Source organism: Erpetoichthys calabaricus, chromosome 9 (genome assembly GCF_900747795.2).
Source record: "Erpetoichthys calabaricus chromosome 9, fErpCal1.3, whole genome shotgun sequence".
NCBI classification, from domain to species: domain Eukaryota; kingdom Metazoa; phylum Chordata; class Cladistia; order Polypteriformes; family Polypteridae; genus Erpetoichthys; species Erpetoichthys calabaricus.
Window position 1 is genome coordinate 46216174 of NC_041402.2, and position 23489 is coordinate 46239662.

The 23489-nt window shown below is 39.1% G+C and overlaps 1 protein-coding gene across 1 annotated transcript in view; it reads right to left on the reverse strand.

The window, feature by feature from the left end:
* Positions 1 to 262: 262 nt before the first annotated feature.
* The window catches only part of LOC114657668 (cytochrome P450 2F2-like), a 28491-nt gene continuing 5264 nt past the window's right edge, over positions 263 to 23489 (reverse strand). Inside the window, exons 2-9 of the mRNA XM_028809542.2 lie at positions 17145 to 17307; positions 12561 to 12713; positions 7888 to 8048; positions 4788 to 4961; positions 3909 to 4050; positions 3106 to 3293; positions 2434 to 2575; positions 263 to 1157 (exon numbers count right to left, since the gene is read on the reverse strand). Coding sequence (XP_028665375.2) covers positions 973 to 1157; positions 2434 to 2575; positions 3106 to 3293; positions 3909 to 4050; positions 4788 to 4961; positions 7888 to 8048; positions 12561 to 12713; positions 17145 to 17307 — 1308 coding nt within the window. The 3' untranslated portion in view covers positions 263 to 972. The remainder of the gene's footprint in view (positions 1158 to 2433; positions 2576 to 3105; positions 3294 to 3908; positions 4051 to 4787; positions 4962 to 7887; positions 8049 to 12560; positions 12714 to 17144; positions 17308 to 23489) is intronic.

Sequence of the window (23489 nt, forward strand, 5' to 3'; positions counted from 1 at the left end):
GTCACCCACATCCCTGTATTAGGCTATTATATAACTTTATATTGGCTGTGAGTGAGCTTGGCGTAGACGTGGCACTCCGTTCAGGGTTGGTTCCTGCTTTGCACGTAATGCTAACATGTGCATCGCCTCCTTTGACTCTAACCTAGGATTAAGTGAGTTAAGCAGATAGATGGATGGCAGTACAGTAAAATAATAGTATACAAGTTAAAGTTTTATGTTTGCAAATTAATTTTGCTCTAATTAGATCAACAGTATACCAAAATAGTGATTACTAATTTATTACGAGAGAATATGTATTAATAATGAAAACACAAAAGAATTTTTGTGAAACTCTCTTATACTGAGCTTCATGTTTCTTAAGTATGAAAATGAAGACTTTTGAAACTTGTGACGCATGCAAACCAGCCGACCACTTATTTTACATAATACCATTCTTTAGCAAGAACCATCCCAAATCAGTTTACAGTATAATGGTATTATTTGTTTTTAAAAAGGACTTGCTTAACATCACACAGTAAAAGTTGCGGATGTAAATTCAGTCATCAAGCTTGTACATTAGAGACTATTTCCTTATACAATACTCCACACTATACTGTAAAACAAGGGGGAAAAGGCAAATCTAATTGTAAGGAGGTCAATAAAGTCAACTGATATCCGCACATGGTCTTGTGGGAACTAGAATAAGTTCAGTAAATGGATGGACAGTTCACCTTTCCAGTACTAGCTTAGATCACAGGAGGTGCTTCATTTTAAATTCAGTGTGAAAAAAAGTTGTCTAATTTAAATGTTTCTCCAGGAAAGAGTAGAACTTGTATAACTTACTAGCATCAAATTATAATGCAGTGTACACATGCATTACACCAACTTAAAAAGCATTTAAATAAAATAGTGTTACTTGGGTGCTCATTGTTAATTTCTACATATGCTTTTATCTGAATTTTGAAGTAGTCTGCTGTAAGAGAATAAAGCACACTAGTTTTTTCTGGACTTCAGCTTCATTTTATACTTTTGAGGCTCCTGTGTTATCCCATAGAGTGGAGTCAGGTCAGGTGCTCCACAGGTTTCTGGCCATATGACTTCAAAGCGTCGCAGCAGAGTCGTAAGGAAGAGAAATAGTTCCATCCTAGCAAGAGCTTCTCCTAAACACATTCTTGGACCTAGAATGAAAGGGAAATTAAAACAAAAATGACTGGACTGATAGCATATCAAACCTTTCAGCATGCCTTTATACCTCAAGATACATAGGCACCTGATAAACCATAAATTTAATTGTGTCATCTTGTTACTATGTGTAGCAGTGTTCTAACATAGACTTAAGATTAAAAGTCATCCTTTTTAATTATATTCATCATATAAACGTTTGTCCAACTTTATCTAACTTTGTGTATGAAGACTGTTTGCTTTGCATAATTTTAAGAGCAGTGTGTAATTACATTTTCTTAAAAATCTAAAAGCATTCAACATTGCCTTTAATGTGTATATTACATTTGAAACAGTGAGTTTGCATATATAAATTATAAAAATCAATTGTGACCAGTAGGGGGCATTGCAGCACCCCATATCCCAGACACAAGTCCCAGGTGTAAATACACATTTTATCATACAAAATACTTTCCAAAAGGCTTCTTTGTAATAGTGGATCAACATGATTCTTTTCTTTCTTTCTTTCTGCACCCCCACTCCTCACAGGCGAGCTTTGTCCATCCTCCACAACCCACTCTAACTCACAGGGATGATGTTGAGTGGCTCCTTTTACCTTTGACTCAGGAATACTTCCAGTGCTAGGGCATAGCCCATTGTAAATACCTCTGGATCAGACGTAAGTTCCACTGAGTAGGGTTCGTGGATTTCTGCAGCACCCCCTGGCTCCACAGAACCCGACAAGGCTGTCCCATAGGACTACAGTTCCCAGAATGCCTTGTGGGTCTCCATACAGGTAGTGTCGTCCAGGGATTCTGCCACCTAGCGTATCAGGGGAGCATGTAGTCCTGACAGGTTGATCTCCCCTTCTCCTTGCATCACACTTCCATCCCTGTCGGGTATTGTTCCTTGACCCATCCTGGGCTGGACTGCCCACCCATGTGCGCTGTCCATCACACAAGAAAGAGCTGCATATTCGTCAGACTTGCAGCTAAGAACTTCTTAGTACATGTGTCGATAAAGTGGGACTTGAACTCGATTATCTTTAGAGTAGTAGTATTCTAGCCATCTTTCAACTGGCTCTTGCAATCAAAGCATATGTACATGTCACACACTGCAGTTACTGTATACTCACACAGATTATTACTCCATCCTGAACCAAGTGAAACATGTAAGGACAGCTGTGAGCATGGTTCAGTGCACATTACTTTTCTTGATTTAAATAATATATATAATTAAATATATGTATTAATCACACTATCACAATATCAGTGGTGCTCTTAATTATATTACCTGCTGAGAAAGGGACAAAAGCATCTGGCTTCACAAATTCCCCTTTTTCATTGAGAAAGTTAGAAGGGTTGAACTCATGGGGGAACTTCCATTGAGTATCATCATGAAGAACTGAACTGAGATTTGGAATCAAAGTAGTTCCCTAAATGAAAAAAAAAGTTAAATATAATTTGTACTTAAAAATACTGCTCTGTAAAAGGTGCAAGGTGCATTTGGAGAAAAAAAATGGATTAGTGCAAATAATGTAAAGGAAAAGCTCACAGTAAAGTTTACTGATCTTGCTTCAGCAGTTGAGAAAAGACGAAATATGAAGGTCAGTTAATCCAGTTGCTACCTTTAAAATCTAAGGTAATTGTCCCCAGTGGAGGTTAAAAATTGTTGTGCCTAAATAGCATAAAAATTTGCTTATGCATTTTGATTTATTGAAAATTTAAACTAATCTCAAACGCCTTCCCCATTAATAACAATGAAATTGGCATCCATGATTATTTCAGTGTAAAATATTGTGATGACCATTAGGTAACTTATGGAAAACAGAGTTTAGAGAATGTCAGACTGTTTTCATGAAATGTTATTTCATTCCGTATTGTTTAGTCTTATCTTATATTAGATTGAAGCCTCCCCTTATTACATCTGCCTACCAGTGAGTATTGAAATGCTCAGTTTTTATACCTTAGGAATTGTATATCCAAAAAGTTGGGTGTCCTTCAAGGCAGCATGAAATATTCCCAGAGGAGCAACATCTCCCATGCGCTGGGACTCATGAATCACAGCTAGCATATATGGCATGGCATGTCTGTCTTCATAACTGATCTGTTCTTTGCTGCCAAGAATGCAATCAATCTCCTTGTGGCACCTTGCTAAAATGGGACAAAAATAAGACAGGACAAATTCTTAGCTATAATTTATACAAAGCGTCTTTGATTACCTAAAATTATTTGCATTACAAGAACCCCACTAAGGTGACTATTCTGTTTGGTATAAGCAATGTTTGTGAAAGTGATTACGTTTTTTAGAGATAATCTGTGTAATACTGTACGTACACAAAGGCCAGTCATGCCAGTATATTCTGTCAAATATTAAATGCTTAAGCTGAAATGTCAAGTACCTCATTTTCTGCTGCTTGAAGTAAGTTTTTTCGTGAATCAAGGCTTAACAGATCTTACACTAACTTGAAGCCGTTTACAAGGATTGTGGCCCATTAGAAATGTTTAATGGGGTCAAAGAAAAAAAGGTTTCAAACATTGTAATAAAAAAAAGTTCTATTCAGATGTACAGCACGATACGAACTACGTACAAACCATTAAGTTTTACAAAATATGACGCCCAAATATGAAGAGATGGTTTTTTTCATGTAATGTTATTTTTGGTACCCAAGAAGAGGCACGAGAAATGACTATTGAATTCCTAAAGTAGACCCTTGTGTTTTATATCTCACTCTCAACTCTGTCCTTTCCTGATAGTGCTGCTTATACCTTGAACATCTGGATAGCACATCAGGTATAGGAGAGTCCATCTTATTGTGATGGCGCTGGTCTCAGTACCTGCCGAGAACAAATCTATTAGGTTGAGAAGCAGGCTGTTCTCATCAAAGGTGGATTCGTTATTATTCTTATGCTGAAAAAATAAAAGAATGGTACATTAGAATTTGGAATACCTTGAATCAACCTGTTCAGAATTATTGCCTTTAAGATACTATTTCTGACTACCACAGCTCAACCCCATACGTCTAAGAGCATTCCAGCATGCATAACAAATTAACCAGAGATCGTTTCAGCGCTATGGCAGTATACAAGTGAACATAAAACAATTTGCAAGATCTCAAAATGGTGCACAGTGAAACATCAGTGTAGACATTTGAGACTTACGAGGTGGGTCTGACTAGCTGCAGAGTAAATGCTTCTGCCTTCATCCCAATTGTTTTGAGATGCATAGCATACTTTTTCTCCATATATTGCAAACATTAAGGAAATGTGGTGACTGTTGTTAGGTGTTGGTTTATGAGTCACATTTTCACCACTAAAAAACGTTCACTTTTATCTCCGCTAATCCATCTCCAATTCCACATTACTCCCAACCAACACTACATGCTTCACATTTAAATCCTACCTGTGACCGTGCAATAGCTTTTCAGGTATGGCTAAAGGATGATTAGAGGTGAAATGGTTTCATACTAGATTTTGTGAGATACTCTGTTTAACTCTTAAAATAATAAAAACCCAGTGTAGCTGTGTTACACTCTATTTGAAGCTCCACACTCCTACAGATCTGCCAGGTAGATGTGATGCTGTAAATCAAAGTGCAAATCACATTGATGATCCACAGTAGAAAAAGTAAAACAATTGAAATTTAACCTTCTCCATTTCTTCAAAGTAGCAATCGATGTAATCCTGTGGGTGTCCTGGCACCCAGTTTTTCCTGTGTTGTTTTACAAAGGACCGAAAGAAATCTTTCATGTTATCTTTGTTGGATATTGCTCTTCGAAAAGGCAGACGTAAAGACCTGATGAAAGGTAGGGCATCATACAGCTAAACAGGGCGAAAGAAAGAAGAGACATTTTGAATTATACAAAATGACCCACGTTAGTCACCATTGCTTTATGATCATGTGCACAAACATAATGGACTGGAGTTTACAAGATGAAGGTCATATCATAAGTGTGTCACATTCAAAAATACTGTAATGGTGATAACAGAATGTAATTACATGTATTAACAGAGTACATAAAAATGTTTTAATAATGACTTGGCTATTCACTGTGTTATAAAGCGTCAATGAGCCATCTTTCATACATTTCAACACAAGTTGTTTTTATTTTTTACTTTTATGGACATGAACATCATTTCACTTACCTGCTTTTATTTTAGGGAGCAGGAGAAGAGAACTACTGTGATGGAAGTTTGTGTGAGATGCTGCAGAGATGAGCACCAGATAAGGTGGAGGCAGAAGCCACATTGTTAGCATATAATGAGACTTACTGCTACATTCTAGTACATTAAGGGACAGTGATGAATAAATAATATCATTACTACCGTACTGAATAATAAAAGAATATCATGAATACCAAATTGGATAAAATACTGAATCATTCAACCCCACCTACACCTGACTCTGCTTCTTCTCGTGTCCTGCAGCAAGGTGTACTTACTTCATTGCCCTCAACTGCATTGTTTTACCACAGGAGTGGCTGTCAGATGAGTAAATTGAAAAATATATGTACCAGTAATGTCACAGATACACTTGACTTGAGCAATCGTAGTTTTCATCCTCTTTCTCTGTTTAGCATTCGTTTGCTCAGAGGTTGATGCGCTTGCTGCTTCCTGAGCAGCTCTTATTTTCTCCACCCTAGCGGCCCACTTCTTCTCTTCTTCGGCATCTTTTCACGTTAAAACTGATTAAGTCAGTGTTTGTGTTGCAATTACTTAGTATGTTTTCTTTAATTTTTCACTTAAGTTGTCACTTAAGTGTTCAGTCTGTCTCAAGAATGATTTAAGATATGAAGAGGTAGGGGAAGTGACAGCGAAGGTGGTGGGGATGAGAACGGCGCCATATGCATGCACTGCACAGCCGCTGCCGAGAGTTGATTCTACAATAAAATAAAAAGAGGAATAACCTTGGAGGTCAATCATCACCCCGAAAGCGGATAGTAGACGTCACGTAGTATATGTTTACCAAATTTCAGTTCAATAGGTCGAACGGTTTGCGAACTACAGGTGATTTAAAATCCTGGCCAGACAAAAGAACAGCCACGGTAGTGTATTATATTATTATATATAAAGACAAGTTGAAGTAAAGGCTCTCAAGGTAAAATTGAAATGGTAAATTAATCCATAGTTGAAGTTGCACAAAATGTTTCTCTATTTCTAAATTGCCAATGTTTTTCAATGGAAGATTTTGAAATTTCAAAAATGGGTACAGTGCTCTGTATTCAAGACACTTCAATAAATATTTTACTATCCCAATAAATTTCCTCAAAAGGATAACTGTCCTTTCTGGGAGCCAAGCTGTTTCAAATGGACAGACGGACATGGCGGTGCTTTTTTTGCATTATATGTAAACGCATGTAAAAAAAGCCATATCACAAGTTGCAAACCTCAATAACATCAAAAATTAGAACTGCCAGAATGGAATTTGCAGTCATGAATGGGCATGAGCCAGAATAAAAACTTTTTCAATCCTGTTTAATCCAGTTCAGAGACAGCAGTTCAGAAGAATGTGCAATAGACAGATGAAACCAAGATAAACCTCTGCCAAAGTGATGGTTGGGTGAAAAGATACAAACTGCAGACAGGCCCAAGCATACCTCTTCATCTGTATTTTCATATTTTCATGGTTTCAGCAGGTACATGAGTGCCCCTGGTTTGGGTCCTTTCATCATCGTTAGTGATGTCGCTGTTGATTGTAGTTGCAGAATGACTTTGGAAATGTACAAAAGTTTTTTCTGTTCAATAACATAAAACTGTATTTACTGATTAACAGTCCCTCGTTTAACAAGACAGTGACCATAGTCATGCTGCAGGAGCTCCCTAGGCTGGTTTGTCATAGATTGGCCAGGTATAAACTAGCTGAGTATGTATTTTATTTGCTGAAAAGGAGCAGGTGCAAAGAATGTTCCACTAAGTACAAACTTATACACTGCTTTAAATGAAATTAAACGAGTTTGTCCCAAAACTTACGCTTACTTGGAAGTGCAAGTGGAATGGTAACTTGTTTGTGGAATCACACCACGATCCTTCCCATTTCATACATTTGGTAACTGCTGGTGCTTCATTGCAAAACCTTGACATCTGGATTACAAAGAAACTCAGAGAGAGTGCTGGTGAGCACCGCCATCAGAGCACTTCAATTGAAGCTTGCTCTCTCACTCGGACCACACCTTCTACACAGCACTGCCGTTAAAGATGAGAACACCAAAATCTATACTTTCCAACAAAATTATTATTTTCAAGCTTAACTTGAAAGTCATTTTGAATAGAACGCCTTAGAAAAAAAAGCAACATTATATACTTTTGCCATCATATTCATTAATCTTGAATTTTTAGTGAATACTGCTAATCGGTTTCGTTGTCACAGTACTCATGGCATTGTGTGTTTTGACATATTACTTATGTGCAATACATTTTGATATTTGTACATTGTGCTGGATGTTTCTTAATGTAAAGTTTTATTAACATTTTGAATATCAAATGGAAATTTGAATACATCAGCCCAAAATCTACAGTGCATACATATGTAGGGCTGCAAATAGCATCTATTGACCCCCATTTTTTTTTTTTTTTTATTCAGGCTACATCATATGGTAGTTAGCAGACAAGCAAACGTGTAAGTACATTTAGTTTGTTAAAAGGTGGGTTTTTTAAAGTGCTGGAGCATCCCAAGAGAAAATAAACAACCAAAATTTAATAGCAATCCCATAACCACAGCACACCTCCCGACACATACAGAGATTCTTACCATGCCCCAAGGTCCATTCACTAGTTTGGTACTGTCATTCAGAAGCTCGATCATTTTGTGGAAGAGTTTGTTGTCATAGTCAAAGCGCAATCCCAGTATGACCGAGCAAACAACATTGGACACAGCATTCTCAAGTAATACGTGGACGTATATGGCATGACCTAGTGATAGAGAAAGAGGGGATTGTTAAAAAGGAGGAACAGTACCTGATATGCCAGCTCCAAAGCAACATGAGCAGTAAACATGTCTGAATACATAAGCACTTTGAGCTGAAATAGCATAAACACAAAGTGGAACAAACATGGCTCCTCAAGATTAGAAAAATATTTTTTATGGCGCAGAGTAAATCTGCATGCATGCTACAGTAAGTCGGCCTACAGTAGAGTTTTAATGTCTACACTGTGGTGGAATAAGACACTACAGGTTCCCACCAAAAAATGTTGGGATGCCAACTTGGTTGTCTATGATTAATTCAGTCACAAAATAAGACAGAAGGGCTGCTATGTGCACCACTATAAGCAACAGCTGAAAAGCACTGAAGTAAAGATAGCCATCTGACTTTAGTAATGTTTTCAGTTATGTTTAGGAAGCTCTGCTGTGAAAGGGGCAGAGTCAGTTACCCTCACTGGGTGTCTTCTCAGTGCTATGGAGAGAAGAAAAGGGGAGAAGGTTGGCGTAAGCTCCCCCTGTCAACCTAGGGTGGTAGTACCTGCTTCAAATCAGCATGGAAGATGATCCTCAGACACTCGTGTGTAGTGTTTTTTGTTTTTTTTTGACTGATGAAGCAGTGGAGATGAAGATTAGGAGAGGTGTAGTGATTACAGCAATCAGTAGGTGGCAGCATTGAATGATGAAATTTGGCAAACCCTCAAGCTTGCTGCCCCTTAGTGAATGTTGCAGTGTATTTTCAGATATTGCTTCTTGGATTAAAAATTCACTGTTTAAGTGATCTACTTTTCTTACACTAAAAGGAAAGATTAAAAGATAAGCAATGGCAAGACTTTCCTTTTCTCTGACACTACATACATCATCTTTTTCATGATGGAAAATATAACTTTGTGAACATAACAGTAATCAACACATTTCTCTGTGCTTTGAAACCTTTAGACCAGGGGTGTCAAACTCATTTTGGTTCAGGGGCCACATACAGCCTAATTAGATGTCAAGTGGGCCGGAGCAGTATTTATAACATAATTACCTATAAATAATAGTAAGTCCATGTTTTTTCCCTTTGTTTTCGTGCAAAGAAGTACAAGTACATTAGAAAATCTTCATATTTAATGAAATGTTTTACAAAACATATCAACATATCAAAACATATAAACAACCTCAGATTTCTTAAAACAAGTGTTTGCACAAATACAAACAAAACTTTAAGTCAGAGGTATTTGGAACTGAAAAATATAGTACTGCACCTTAAAATTTATGGCATTACATGAACAATAGGATTCCACCAAACCAAACTCTTTTATAGTGAAGCTGTTAACTTACATTAAATGTACCATTTTTTAACTATTTCTACAGCAAGAATTCATTTTCACAGAACTGAATTCTTTAAGTGCAATCGGTGTCTGAAGCAATATTTTAAAGGAGTTAGTCACATCTAGACTACTTTGTTTTTGCTCCTGAAACTTGGCATCTTTTGGTCTGCACAAGTGCATCAATATCAGGTGTCATGTCCTGACTAGTAGCCAATCTCAGAATGTCATCTAAGTGCTTGTTTGTGAGCCTTGAGCGCAATTTTGTTTTATTGATGTTCATTACTGAGAAAACTTGTTCACAAAGGTAGGTTGTCCCAAAAATGCACAAAATTTTTGCAGCCAGGGCTGTTAATTTGGGGTACCCTGGCAAGAGATATTGATAAAATGTGTCCAAGCCCAATGAGGCAAACTTGTCCTTCAAATCTGCATCACATTACAAATCAATTATCTCTAGTTGGATGTCGACAGGGACATCAGAAGCTTTGACTGTGAAGGGTGAGTGAAAAACTGCAAATTCTTTCTCGAGTTCACCAAAGATCTGAAACCATTTCTCAAACTCACACAGCAATCCTGCAATCTTGTCTTTATACTGTTTCATGTCAGCATTAATGCCTGCTGCACATACCTCTCTTAGGCAAGGGAAATGTGCAGGGTCACCACTTGACAGCTGTGTCTCCCACAAAGTCAGCTTCAACTTGAATGCACATATGCTGTCATAAAACTGTGTGACAACTTTTTTGCGGCCTTGCAACATTTTGTTCAGAATATTCAAGTGCTCTGTAATATCCACCAGAAATGCAAGGTCCTGCAGCCATTCCTGACACTGTAATTCCATCACTGGATTTCCTTTTTTCTCCATGAATTGTCCGATTTCCTCGCGTAGATCAAAGAAATGCCTCAGCATAGCACCTCTGCCTAACCATCTTACTTCAGTGTAGTATGGCAGGGTATTAGTAACGTGATTGTCACTGAGAAGGCAGTCAAACTGACGATGATTCAGGCCTCTGGCTCGGATGAAATTAACAGTTCGGACAACCACCTCCATGACGTGATCCATTTTTAACGACTTGCAACACAATGCTTCCTGGTGCAAAATACAGTGAGATGTCCAGAAACCATCTCCTCCATTAGCGGCTTGTACTTTCTCTCTGAATTTTGTCACAACACCTGCTTTTCTTCCGATCATTGATGGCGCGCCATCTGTAGCCAGGCTGACGGCGCGGGACCAGTCCACCCCGACTCTGTCCAGCACGCCAACCACAGAGCCGAAAATGTCCTCAGCTGTTGTGGTGTCACTCATAGGCACCAACTCAAGGAACTCCTCAGTGACGGTCAATGTGTCATCAACTCCATGAATAAATATGGCCAGTTGAGCAACGTCTGTAATGTCAGTGCTCTCATCAATTGCAACAGAAAATGCAAGAAATGACTTGACCTTGTGTTTCAACTGCCTGTCTAAATCAGCCGATAGTTCCGATATCCTCTCTGCCATAGTGTTTCTCGTCAGACTAATGTTGGCAAATGCTTGTCGCTTCTCAGGACACACGAGTTCTGCAGCCTTCATCATGCATCTTTTAACGAACTCACCGTCGGAATACGGCTTTGATGCTAATGCTATTTCGTTAGCAATTACGTAGGTGGCTTTTACTGCTGCTTCACTGACCTCTCGGCTCCGAGTGAAAATTGACTGCTGTTTTCTCAGACCCACCAGCAATTCATTTATCTTCTCTCTCCTCAGTCGTCCTTGCAAGATGTCGTATTTTCCACCATGATGAGTCTCATAGTGGCGCCGAATATTATATTCCTTGAGCACCGACACTTGTTGATTACACACCAAGCACACAGGTTTCCCATTTATCTCTGTGAATAAATAGGAAGTGGTCCATTTCTCTTGGAAAACCCTACACTCGGTATCCACTTTTCTCCTTTTTGACAAAGACATTTTGGCTAATGAGGGTGTCAAGGTGAGTAGAAAATAAGGTAGCCTACAGAGTGGCAGAGTTGTTGCTTCTTTTACTCTAATTAAAACAGTGCACCCCTCCCCTTTGACTAACACAGTGCGCCCCTCTCATCTGACTAACACCCTAGCGGATGATTTAGGAATTGCATTTTATTACGAATTTCGAGTTCGTGTCTTTTATTAATTTTTTTACTTTCAAAATTCATCCAGTGGGCCGGTTTTGGCCCGCGGGCCGTACGTTTGACACCCCTGCTTTAGACCCTCAGAACTGTATGTAACAAGAATGTAAGTTTAATGTCACTGTGCTCTATACAAGAAATTATTTTATAAATTCACTCACATGTGCAGGCCAAAGTTAGCACACAGGGGCGGTCAGCATTTAGAAACTGCTAGCATTTGGAGAATGAAGGGGACAACTGCGAGGATGGGCATTGTACTATTCCTGTGAATCCTTTCCTTTCCTTGTTTGGAAACCAAAGAAGGGCCTACATGTGGAGGAACCAGTATAAATATTTGGACAAGCAGCCAAACACTTCGAAGCCAATGAACGGAGGGATGGGTGAAAGCGTCATTCGTCCTGAAAAGCCTTCCAGCGCAGAGGACGAAAAATGGCAGACTCTATAGATCAAGATCCCACCTTGATATTGTCATGCTTTTATGGCTTCCTGTCTGTAATGCCACGTCAGTAAAGAAAGCTAAGTTATTTTCTCTTATGTGATTTGTACCGCTGTATCACTATGGGAGGGATATCGCCTTTTAATATCATATCTCAATATTTTTCGGTTACTTAAAATGCCGCAATTATCCATCCATCCATTATCCATCCTGCTATATCCCAACTACAGGGTCATGGGGGTCTGCTGGAGCCAATCCCAGCCAACACAGGGTGCAAGGCAGGAAACAAACCCCGGGCAGGGTGCCAGCCCACCGCAGACGCCACAATTATAAAAGAACTACGGTAATTCCAATTAGGGAGCTATATGGCACCCTGAAAAGGAAACACTGTAATAAGATTACTTTCAGCATTTTCCCTTGATGGTGGTACAGAAAAGAAATGTAATTATGCAGTATAAGGCATAGACAGGGAGTGGGCTTCCAGCTCAAGGACTGCTTGGTATTAACTACACTAAAAGGGGGAAAAAAACTCAGCTGCATGAAAGGACACGTTTAGCCCATGGAAACCCAACTACTTTTGTAGTTAGATAATAACACGTTTGTTTATCCACCCATACCTTCCTGTTTTTCCAGAGACTCTATCAAGTGTGTGGCCTCAGTGAGAATCTTACTCTCCATCAGTTTCTTTCCCAGTCCGAAATCGCGTAACGTGCTGAGAGTAAAACATCTATGCTCCTTCCAGTGAGTCCCATAGGTGACCATAGAAATCCCTGTAAAATACAAAAAGGTTACATCATGAGCCACCCTGACACATTTCCAGCAAACCAAAAAACAGGTAAAATGTGAGAAGTATAAAAAAATGAGAGTGAGAGCAGGGGCCTCTCATGGAAGTGCCGTGTATGCAGGACACTACACAAATACTGTAACTGTGTTAAGAAATATCACTGGGGTGATAAAAAAGGGACACTTAGAACCCAACTTACCCAGGGCCCAGCCTTCAAGTCTTGGACCCTCTGCCTGCTGGGCACCATGGCTAACCCACTCAACAAACCATAGTAACAAATATCACCTTCCCACTTTCACTTATGCTCCCAGACCCTGACCTCCCCTCCTCCCACCAGTTGTCCACTTTCCCAACACCGCTGCACTCACAGCTTCAGCCACAACCATTTCTGAGGTCAGCAAATCCAGGTTAAAGCTCTCTCTACTGCCCACTGGCCAGTCTGCACCCCTGAGCCTTTAGTTGCCTGGCAGAATTTTCCCAGCTGCCTGCTCTGACAACATGGTGCCATAATGTCCCTTTTTGGACTTTATGCCCTCTAGTGTCTGGGAGGTGTTACCACTTTGAGCTTCTCCTTTCTATTCTCACGCAGTGTGTGTTACCCCCTCCCATTTTAAGGTTACCAGCTTCCTAGTATTCTCGGATAGCATTTCATGGTATAGCCCAGGCTGCCCCTCTCTGTCTCTCTCTCACTCACACACACACACACACTGGCCCCCACATACCCACACCGATGTGTTCAAAATCTCTTCTGCTGATGGTGTGTTTCATTTTCTCCCAGAAGCTGTCTGTGTCCCATGCCATCCTGATGGTGCCCTAATCTCTGCCAACTGCTGCCCTCTGGACATCCCCTCACAATATGAATATTACTAATATCAGCTAAGAACAGTAAGGAGCTGTACGGTATGCTCTAAAAATGTAAAACTAAAGGAAGGTTTAAAAAATATATCAGTGGGTTTACTGCAATAGCTGTTTCAGTTATTTGTCTACATTTTTATCTTGAAGACTTTTAATCCTCCTGCTAAAACTTTTCATAGTTACATTTCAAAGCTGATCATTCTAATGTTGTTTGTGTCCTGTTTCTATCCATATTTCATGATTAGTTCACCACAAACCTAATACCAGCTCTGGCAGTACATTGATCATTGGCACACCTAGTTCTTGTTGTTGAGCATATTGTGTGTTTCCCATTCTCCATCCCACACAATTATTTATGGGAAGCAGCAGTAATACAGTAGTATATACATACTGTTCCCATAAGAAGTCTTAACTCCATTGGAAGTTCTCACATTTTATTTTTCTATACCATTGAATCACAGTGGATTTAATTTGCCTCTTTTAACAACTGAACTAATCAACTGAAAAAGACTCTTCAATGTGAAAGTGAAAACAGATTTCAGCAAAGTGGTCCTAATGAATTACACATATGAAACTCAAACTAACTGATTACATAAGTGTCATCCCTTTAATTCAGAACGCCCAAATCATCACCGGTATAGTCAATTGGCTTTACAAGTCACAGAATGAGTTCAGTGGAAATCACCTGTCTGTGCCCAAGGGGTTTCAGTTGATTGTATTTTAAATGCACCTTATCTGAACTGGCCCAATTGTGGTGTGAAATATTGCATATAAGTTGATAAATATTTTGTTTGTCTTTATTTGTGACTTATAAGACTAATGTCTATCATTGATAAGAACAGCAGTGGTTAGATGGTTAAGAACCCCTTCCCCCCCGTTTAGGACTGAGTCTCTTTGTAATTTTAGGACAGGGTTGGGGGAAGTGCCTCAAACAAGTTTGGCCAATGTTTCTAGGACTCTCTCAATCAAATCCCCACAGGAATGCCAGACTGTCTAGCTGGCAAGCTTCACCTTAACACATGGTTTTGGGGGCAGGTGTGAAGGTATTCTATGCCCCATTGGTCTGAAGTATGGCTGTTTGGAACTGGCTTGTATCAGAATCTTATAAGTACTATGACGCCCTATTGGCTGGTGGGTTTGGACAGAGAATCTGTAAATCTGCTTGCTTTACCCCTCCCTAGCTCCCTCTCTTACCAACTGATAAAGGAACATCTCTCTGTCACACCATGAACTGAAAAGGACAACACAGTGAAGAGCACAGCTCGGCAGCCATATTGCGACAGGCATGTGGCCTGTTCTGATGAAAGCTCACCACAAATGATGCCTTAAATAGAGACATTTTAAGTAACTAACAAGTTTGTGTGCCGCCTGAAACTACACATAAGCATTTATCAGGTTGTATTGTTGCCAACATTCAAATGAACTTTGCATATTGTTATTATTTATGAATATTATCAATAATACATTATTTAAAGTGTAACTTAACTCCTGCTTGTCTTTTACTACATCTAATTGCCTGAATTTCTAAATGAAGAACGGAAGTTGGGTAGAAGTTATATGGTACAATACCTTATAAACAATGGTAAGTCTGTGAGATTTGAGGCATTCTGACAAAGGCTACACATTAATAATACAAAAGGAGAAAGTACAGTAATATATTACTCTACCAAGACAAAACAGGGCCCAATTGTGGCTTGTCACTATGATGGCCTGACCAACACGATGAAGACATAACAACACTCCAAGCAACTCCTTGAAAAGCACAAGACAGGGGACTAATACAAGAAAATACCCAAGTCACTGAATATTTGGAGTCCAGTTAAATCAGTCCTTATGAAAAGGAAAGAGCATGGCACTGCTGTAAATCTGCCTAGAGCAGACCATTCACAGAAATTGAGAGTTCACCCAGATGAAGGCTACTGAAGGAAAGCCACCAAGAGACCTCTGATAGTTCTAAAGGGGTTACAAGCTACAGTGGATCAGATTAGAGAGGCTTTGCATACAAGTGTTGCCCGGGTGCCTCACGAGTTGCAGCTTTATAGGAGAGTGGCAAGGAGAGAACCACAGTTAAAAAAACACACAACAACTTGGCTAGAGTTTCCCAGAAAGCACATGAAATATGCTAAAGTCAGTTATAAGAAGGTTCTATGGTTGATGAGACCAAAATTGAGTTTTGCATGTAATTGGACTAAACACCTGTTTGTTGTGAGCCAAACACTGCACATTATCAAAAACACGCCATCACCATAATGAAGCATAGCGCTGGCAGCAATGTGACGTGGGGATGCTCCTCTGAAGCAGGATCTGGAAGGCTTCTAAGGGTGGAAAGTTAAAATAAATGCAGCAAAATACAGGGAAATCCTGGAGAAAACCTGATGGAATCTGCAAGAAATCTGCACCTTGGCAGAAGATTTGTTTTCCAGTAAGCCAACAGCCCCAAGCATAAAGCTGAAGCTATACAGGAATAGCTTAAAAAGAACAGTGTCAAAGTCCTGGAGTGGCTAAGTCAGAGCCAATTGAGAACTTGTGGTTGGACTTGAAAATGGCTGTAAACTCAGGATCCCCATGCAACCTGACAGAGCCCAAGCTTTGTGGCAAAGAAGAATGAAGAAAATGGCAGTTTCCAAATGTGCAAAGCGGACAGATGGAGAGACCGGAGGACACAGACACAAGGCTGCCAAAAGGGCAATATACTAAATATTGACTTGAAAAGGTGAATACTTACTGTATGCAATCAAATGTTTTGTGTTTTCTATTTAGTCACTTTTCAGAGACCTCTATTCACTTTGACATTAAAGAGTCTTTTTATATTGATCTGTGTCAAAAAAGCAAAGCTACATCCACTGTGATTCAATGATGTAAAACAGTAAGATGTTGGGGTGGGGGGGTGCGATTTTTAAAAGGCACTAGTGCTTCAGTATAAAGTTTGCCATTCATGGTGATGACAACTTATCTATGTATAACAAATATTAGTTAACTTCTAGTGAAATGTGTTGCTACGCCAGTATTATTTCCTGTATATTTCAGTCATTTCCCAAAGGCCCAATGAACAACACAGCTACTTAAGTTCTCAGGCACCATTAGGTCATCCGTTACAGTAAGTCAGCCAGCCTTCTTCAAATACATTAATATTAATTACCAAAGCACTACTTTAACTGTAACATGAAAGATTTCAAACTAATCAAACATCAGAAAAGTGTGCAGTTAGTAAAAACAAAACATTTTAAACCCTAAAGTGACTGCTGCTGAAAACATTGTTATGAAAAGACTAAGATTTTTTTCAATTTTGTACTCTACATATAATATATACTGTTTGAAACTTGGTTTTACATAATTAGCAGCTTTGAATAGTGGCTTTCAGACAAAGTTGAATTATTTTCACAAAGTCATGTTACCAATAAGGGGTGGCATGGTGGGGCAGTGGTAGCACTGCTACCTCATGGTAAGGAGCTGGAATAGCCTTCAGCCCCCTCAGGACCCTGGTCTGGATTAAGCAGGTTAGAAAATGAAGACATGTTACCAGTATCTTAAATGGGGTTTGCTATGGTCTACACAAAGTTACCTCGATACTCCGTGATGTCATTAACTAAGAGTCCTTGTGGCCTTCCAGCATAATCTGCCCCTCGATTTATCAGGATCTCCTTCACCGCTTCATACCCATGGAGAAGTACTGTTAGGTTCCTCCCAAAGTACAGGCTGTACACCTTACCATATCTCTTAGAAATCTGCAAGAGAAATCAGCAAATGTCAAATGGACAACTGGAGACAGAAAGCAGGCGAGTTGCATGGTTTCACAAACCCAGGATTGAAATAAGAGTGTTTCTTTTGTGTGTCAGTCACCTTCCATATAGTGCTTTAATGTCCTCCCACAGTCTTGTTGGGTTTTCTTTGGGCATTTTGGTTTCTGTGGGTATGTGTGGCTTGGTTAACTACTATCTTGCACGTGATGCTGCAGCAACACTTTCTTGCTTTGAACACTGTAATACAAAAGGCTGGTGCAGAAAATGGATGGAAGACTGAAAAGTAGTTAAAACGGTGCTGTAGAAAAGTAAGTGTTCTTCAAAACTTTAGCATGTATGGATATTTGATTTTCTCTCAACAATATTGATAGGTAAAGGTGATTTAATTTAACAAATAAACAGTACAAATAATTCTTTGAGATCCTTTACTGAAGTCAGAAATGCAGTTGTCTTCTGTGGTGGAAAAAATAAAGTAGATCACTAGCTTTTGTTGCTCCCTTTGGTAGAAATTAACTCTTATAAACATTTCTTCTAATCGTCTATCCTACATCAGCTTGGAGAGAATTTTTCACACTCTTTCTTCAGCTATGCAGTGTTTGAGGGCTTTCTTGCATGCGCTCCCCAATTCAGGTCCTCCCTACTCCAGTATTTTTATGGAGTAAAGATCTGGGCTTTGACTTGGCCATTTCATACCACCCAATTTCTTCTTTTTGAGTCATTCTTTTGAAGATGTGTTATGTCATTGTCTTGTTGCAAGGACCATTTGCATTTCAACTACTTCTTTTGGACAGATGGCTTCACCTTCTCCTCAAGTTGAGCATGGCAAAGGTGATATATAAATAAAATGTGTTATTATTAATATTATTATTATTATTATGTATGCTCTGGTAAAATGCGGAATTCATGGTTGACTCCTTGATGGCAAGCCGACTAGGACCTGAAGCAGAAAAGAAACTAACAACCATAATGCTTCCAATATCATTCTTTACAGCTGACTTGAGGTTCTTTTGATCAAAGGCGATTTTTATAGCATCCAGCATTGTGGCCAAATATTTGTCTCATCTGTCCAGAGCACATTACTCCAATTGTCCTGTTCTTCACCAAGATGTTGTCTGGCAAGTCTGCGATCACAGACTTAACGTGCTTTCCCATATTCAACGTGCCTCTCCGTCAAAATCATCCTGATCAGCACTCAAATAGTGCAGCATCCTTGTTAAAGACGTGCATTTAGGCATTGTGTGTAGGACTGCCAGTGTGAAGGGTTGTCCAATCAAAACAATATCTAATTGGCCTTGACTATACGTATATATTTTGTATTTTTTTCTTGCTAAGGTTGACAGGCATTGCAGCCAAGTTGTAGAATTAAGCCTAAGGCTGCTTGTCCAGTCCCATTATCAATTAAGTGTAGCCCTCACTTAAATGGTCAGTGATTTTCTTGTAAGAATTAAAAACAACCCATGTATACAATCAGGATTCATGAGGTGCTTTAGAACGGGTTTCGTTTTTCAGCAGAGACACCAGTGATATGTTCACACAAATTTAGAAAATCTGTTCTTAGAGCCCAGGACTCCTTAAGCACACAGTCCACTTAAAATGAACTCATGGGTTAGGTAGATTGGCAAAGCTAGACTGGACCCTGATGTGTGTCAGAGTGTTCATACTGCGATGGACTGGCGCCTGGTCCAGGGATTATTCTTGTCTGGAGCATAATGCTTGCTGGGTTAGGCTCCAGCTTCCCCAAGAACACACTCTGGATACTTGGATTTCTAAAATAGATGGATGGCTGAATGGATGGATACAATTTCCAAAGAAAGCTTTGGAAAATACAAAACCTGCTCAGTATAACACCAACACTTCTTTTTGGAACTTACTTTCTTATGCATATTTTAGAGTTTTATCCCACTTTTCTCCAGATAATCTGTGGCACTGTGAAAATACGCTGATGTTAAAAAGTATTTGCCCCCTTCCTGATATACTCTATTTTTGTATATTTTCCACAATGAATATGTGAAGATCTTTAGACAAAATGTAAAAATGGATTAAGGGAGCCAGAGTAAGCATAGCACTATTACTATATTGCTTCTTAATATACTTAAGTATTGCAGGACAAAATGGGAATTGCCCATTCTGCTAGACTTTAGTGGCATACCAATCCTATTAAAGCAGCACATTTAACAGACATCCAGCTGCAGAAAATCCCCAATTTACATTTCATACTAAGTGATCTGTTTGGACTTCATCTGATAACAAAGGGATGAACTGACATCAGAGACCCCTCTGCAAACTCCTTCAGGCCAGAAAGGACACAAGCAAGAACAAAGACCTATAATGCAAGGAATGACTACTGGGATGCACAAAATGATGCACCTTTGAGAAGACTCTGATTTTAACTGGTAATGACTTGAACCCAAACACGAGTGGTTCCGCCTTTCTTCATAAACTAATTACATTCATCCCATCTGGGGGATATTCTATGGACACACTCCCTGCTCACTCAGGAGAATACTGAGGACACTCTGAGGAAACTCTCAAGGAAGCATTCTGCTCTCTCATTCTCTAAAATGACCTTCTAGAGTCTCTCTCTGAAACTAAAAGCTGATTAGCTGCTCACCCTCTGTCTCTTTGGGGAGCTAAAAGCTGAGATCCAGTGTGCCAAGCAGAAGCTATGTACCGATAATCTGAAAAAAATGCTGAGAAGTAGTCCATATATATATATATATATATATATATATATATATATATATATATATAAATATATTCATAGCATTCGTAGAATCACAATATGATTGTATGGGTGGTTACCTACCAGGTAACTATTGTGGTTGGTCAGCAAGTCAGCTAACATCCGCCACGGTGCCCTCTTTCAATTGCGAGAAGCAGATCATAGAATGGCTGAAATAGTTTTACTGTCAAATAATGCAAAGAGTACGCGACACGTGTTTCGCCCTAATTCTGGGCTTATCAGGCGTACACACACACTCACCTCGGAGCTAGAGGCTAAGCCCCTAACGTTGTGCCACGCTGTGTGGTTCGTTCATTTGACAGCATGTAGATCAGGGTAATTACATTCATGGCATTCGTAGTCTGAATCACAATCTGATTGTATGGGTGGTTACCAACCAGGTAACGCTTGTGGTTGGTCAGCAAGTCGGCTGTGATTCAGACTACGAATGCCATGATATATATATATATATATATATATATATATATATATATATATATATATATATATATATATATATACAGTATATATATATATATATATATGCAGGTATATGTCTATGATCCTTGTGTTTATGAATAAATTATATATTCTGTTTCTTAAAACGAGTGTGCTTCAGTTATGTTGATATAAGTCTAATGGCATGGGAATGCCTCCTACAACAGAGAAGGGTAAGGAAAACAAAATAAAGTAGGAGCTTTACTAAATTATTTAATTAATTACTGGCATTGCCAAAGGCAAAACTAATTATTAATTAACCACCTTCTCTCCTACATTATCATGACCATCCTTGGGTGGGCTAGTTAAAATTCATTTTCATCTTCCCACAGTAGTAAAGTTATCTAACAGCTGTATTGCGTGGGTGAAAAGGTAACTGCCCCCTTAGTTATTCACTCAAACAGCTTGATCTCAAAAAAACTTAATCGATAATTAGACTCAACAGACTGAACACAGCCAGACCTGACTGTAGCCAGCTGTGGTGGATCTAAACCTCACCGTACTCTGACACATACCATGACAGTTAAGTAGTCACTGTATGTTTTCTGTAGCTGGAGGATTTCATCCCAACTGGTCTCACAATCAGTCAGTCTGACATATTACTTTAATTGATCTCATTGTTTATTTAGCTAGTCTTTCATTTTTTTCTTCTCTTATTCTAAATTCAAAAAGCACAGCAGTGCGGGATTTACATTTATATTAAATTTAGAAACGTCTGAATGTTTGCCATAGCACTTATGTCTCCTTTGTCATTTTCCTATTAATTCACCTTTTGTGCTCCCTTAATTATATTCTAATAATGGCAATTAACAACTAATGAAGCACATCAGGACAGCACAAAGTGCACAAAGTGGTGAGAGGCTGCAGCTAGTTGAGTGTCAGACCCTCGAGTGTGCTAAGTAGTAAATAATCCCCTTCTGGATGATCCAGGTCCAAAGACATGCAGGTTAGGTGCATTGGCGATCCTAAATTGTCCCTAGTGTGTGCTTGGTGTGTGTGTGTGTCCTGCGGTGGGCTGGCGCCCTGCCTGGGATTTGTTCCTGCCTTGCGCCCTGTGTTGGCTGGGATTGGCTCCAGCAGACCCCCGTGACCCCGTGTTAGGATATAGCGGGTTGGACAATGACTGACTGACTGACTTCTGGATGATTGCAATTAAAATCCTTATTAGGATGATGAAAATTTTAAAAAATAAAGATAAAATCATTAAAATATCTTCATGTACCATACAGAAATGCTTACTAATAAAAATGCAGAAATTCAGTTTTGTTGTTTTTATAAACACAGAGACTGGGAAATAACTGCTTGTTTAATTAAGTTAGGAGTCCAATTAAATGTAAAGTTGGTTGGCATGAAAACCTGTAGCCACAGTGGTCCACCAGGACTGAACTGGGAACCACTGTTCTGTAAGAGCACTATGCTTTGATCAAAGGAAATTCCAGAAAAGATGAAGAAAAGCTGCTGAAACTTTCCAATCATAAAAGGTTTACCATGCCATTTCTAAGCCTCTGGGACTCCACAGCACAGTATGAGCCATGATCTCCAAATAGAGAACATTTAGAACAGTGGTGAATCTTTCCAGGTGTAGGAATAACTCTTTAAAGAAGTTATAGAGGATCCCAAAAGAACAAGTGAAGAACTGCAGGCCTCTCTATCCTCAACTACAGTCAGCATTCATGACTCCATGATATCATTCATGAGAGAATAGCAAGGTGGAAAACCTCTACTATCCAAGAGTAACATTAGAACTTGTCTTTCATTTGCAAAGTAAAACCTGCATAATTTGTAAGCTTTTTGGAATAATTTTCTACAAAGAGATAAGTTAAAAGTGGAGCCCAGTGGAAGACACAGGTCCTACCATATCTGATTTAAAGGTAATACAGTTTTTTTCTTCAGTCAAAGTGTCACACCTACATTAAAACATGGAGGTGGTAGAGTGATGGAATGGGGATGTTTTGCTCCCTTTAAACCCACAGGACTTACCATTATTTAAATAACCATGAATTTTACACTTTACCAGAATATTCTTAAGAAGAATGTCTTGTCTATGGCCTGAAGCTTAAGTGTAAGTGGGTTATGCAGCACAGCAATCACCCAACACACCAAAGCAAGTCTTCAGCTGAACGTCTCACAAGAAATTAAATTCAATGTTTGTAGTGACTTTGTCAAAGTCCTGACTTGAACTGAACAGAGATGTTGTGGCAGGACCTGAAATGAGCAGTTCACACTTGCAGACCAACCAATGTGTCTGAAGTAAAACAGTTCTGCAAAGAAGAGCGGACTAAAACTGCACAGTGAAAGATTGATGATTGCTGTGAGACAAGAATTAAAGTCAGGCTAGGTAGGATCAAAAAGATGCATGCACAGACAATGTACTGGACCAAATCAAATATCAAAGTTGAAATTAAAAAAGGAGACCAAAAAAAGAAAATAAACGAAATACCGCTCAGCCAACCCTGCTAAGTGGGTTTGAAAATGGATACATGGATGGATTGATAACACTACATGGAGTCATCACCATATTTGTAGCGGAACTCACAAATACATTTTGAAATACTACAAATTATTTTTTCACAAAGGTGAGATGGGGTGTTGAATAAATTGGTTCCTTGAATAAAGAAAGTAATGATTTAAGGACTGTACTGTGTGCTCACTCAGGTTCTCTTTCACAAATATTGCATTTTGTATAACAGTCTGAAGCAATTTATTCTTTAAAATCTGCAAAAACAGAAGATACCAGGAAGGGGCAAATACTTTTTCACAGCACTATTTCTGGTTCTAACCTCATACCTTCTGGAGAGTTCTCTAGGCATGTCTCACTTTCAACATTGACTTATAGTTAAAAAAGGAGCCCAAGCATTTAGAGGCTCAAATAAAATAATGTTCATAATACTTAAAAAATAAAGGCAACCAAGCGGTTCATCAGAAAGATGCCACTGGGGAACCTTTT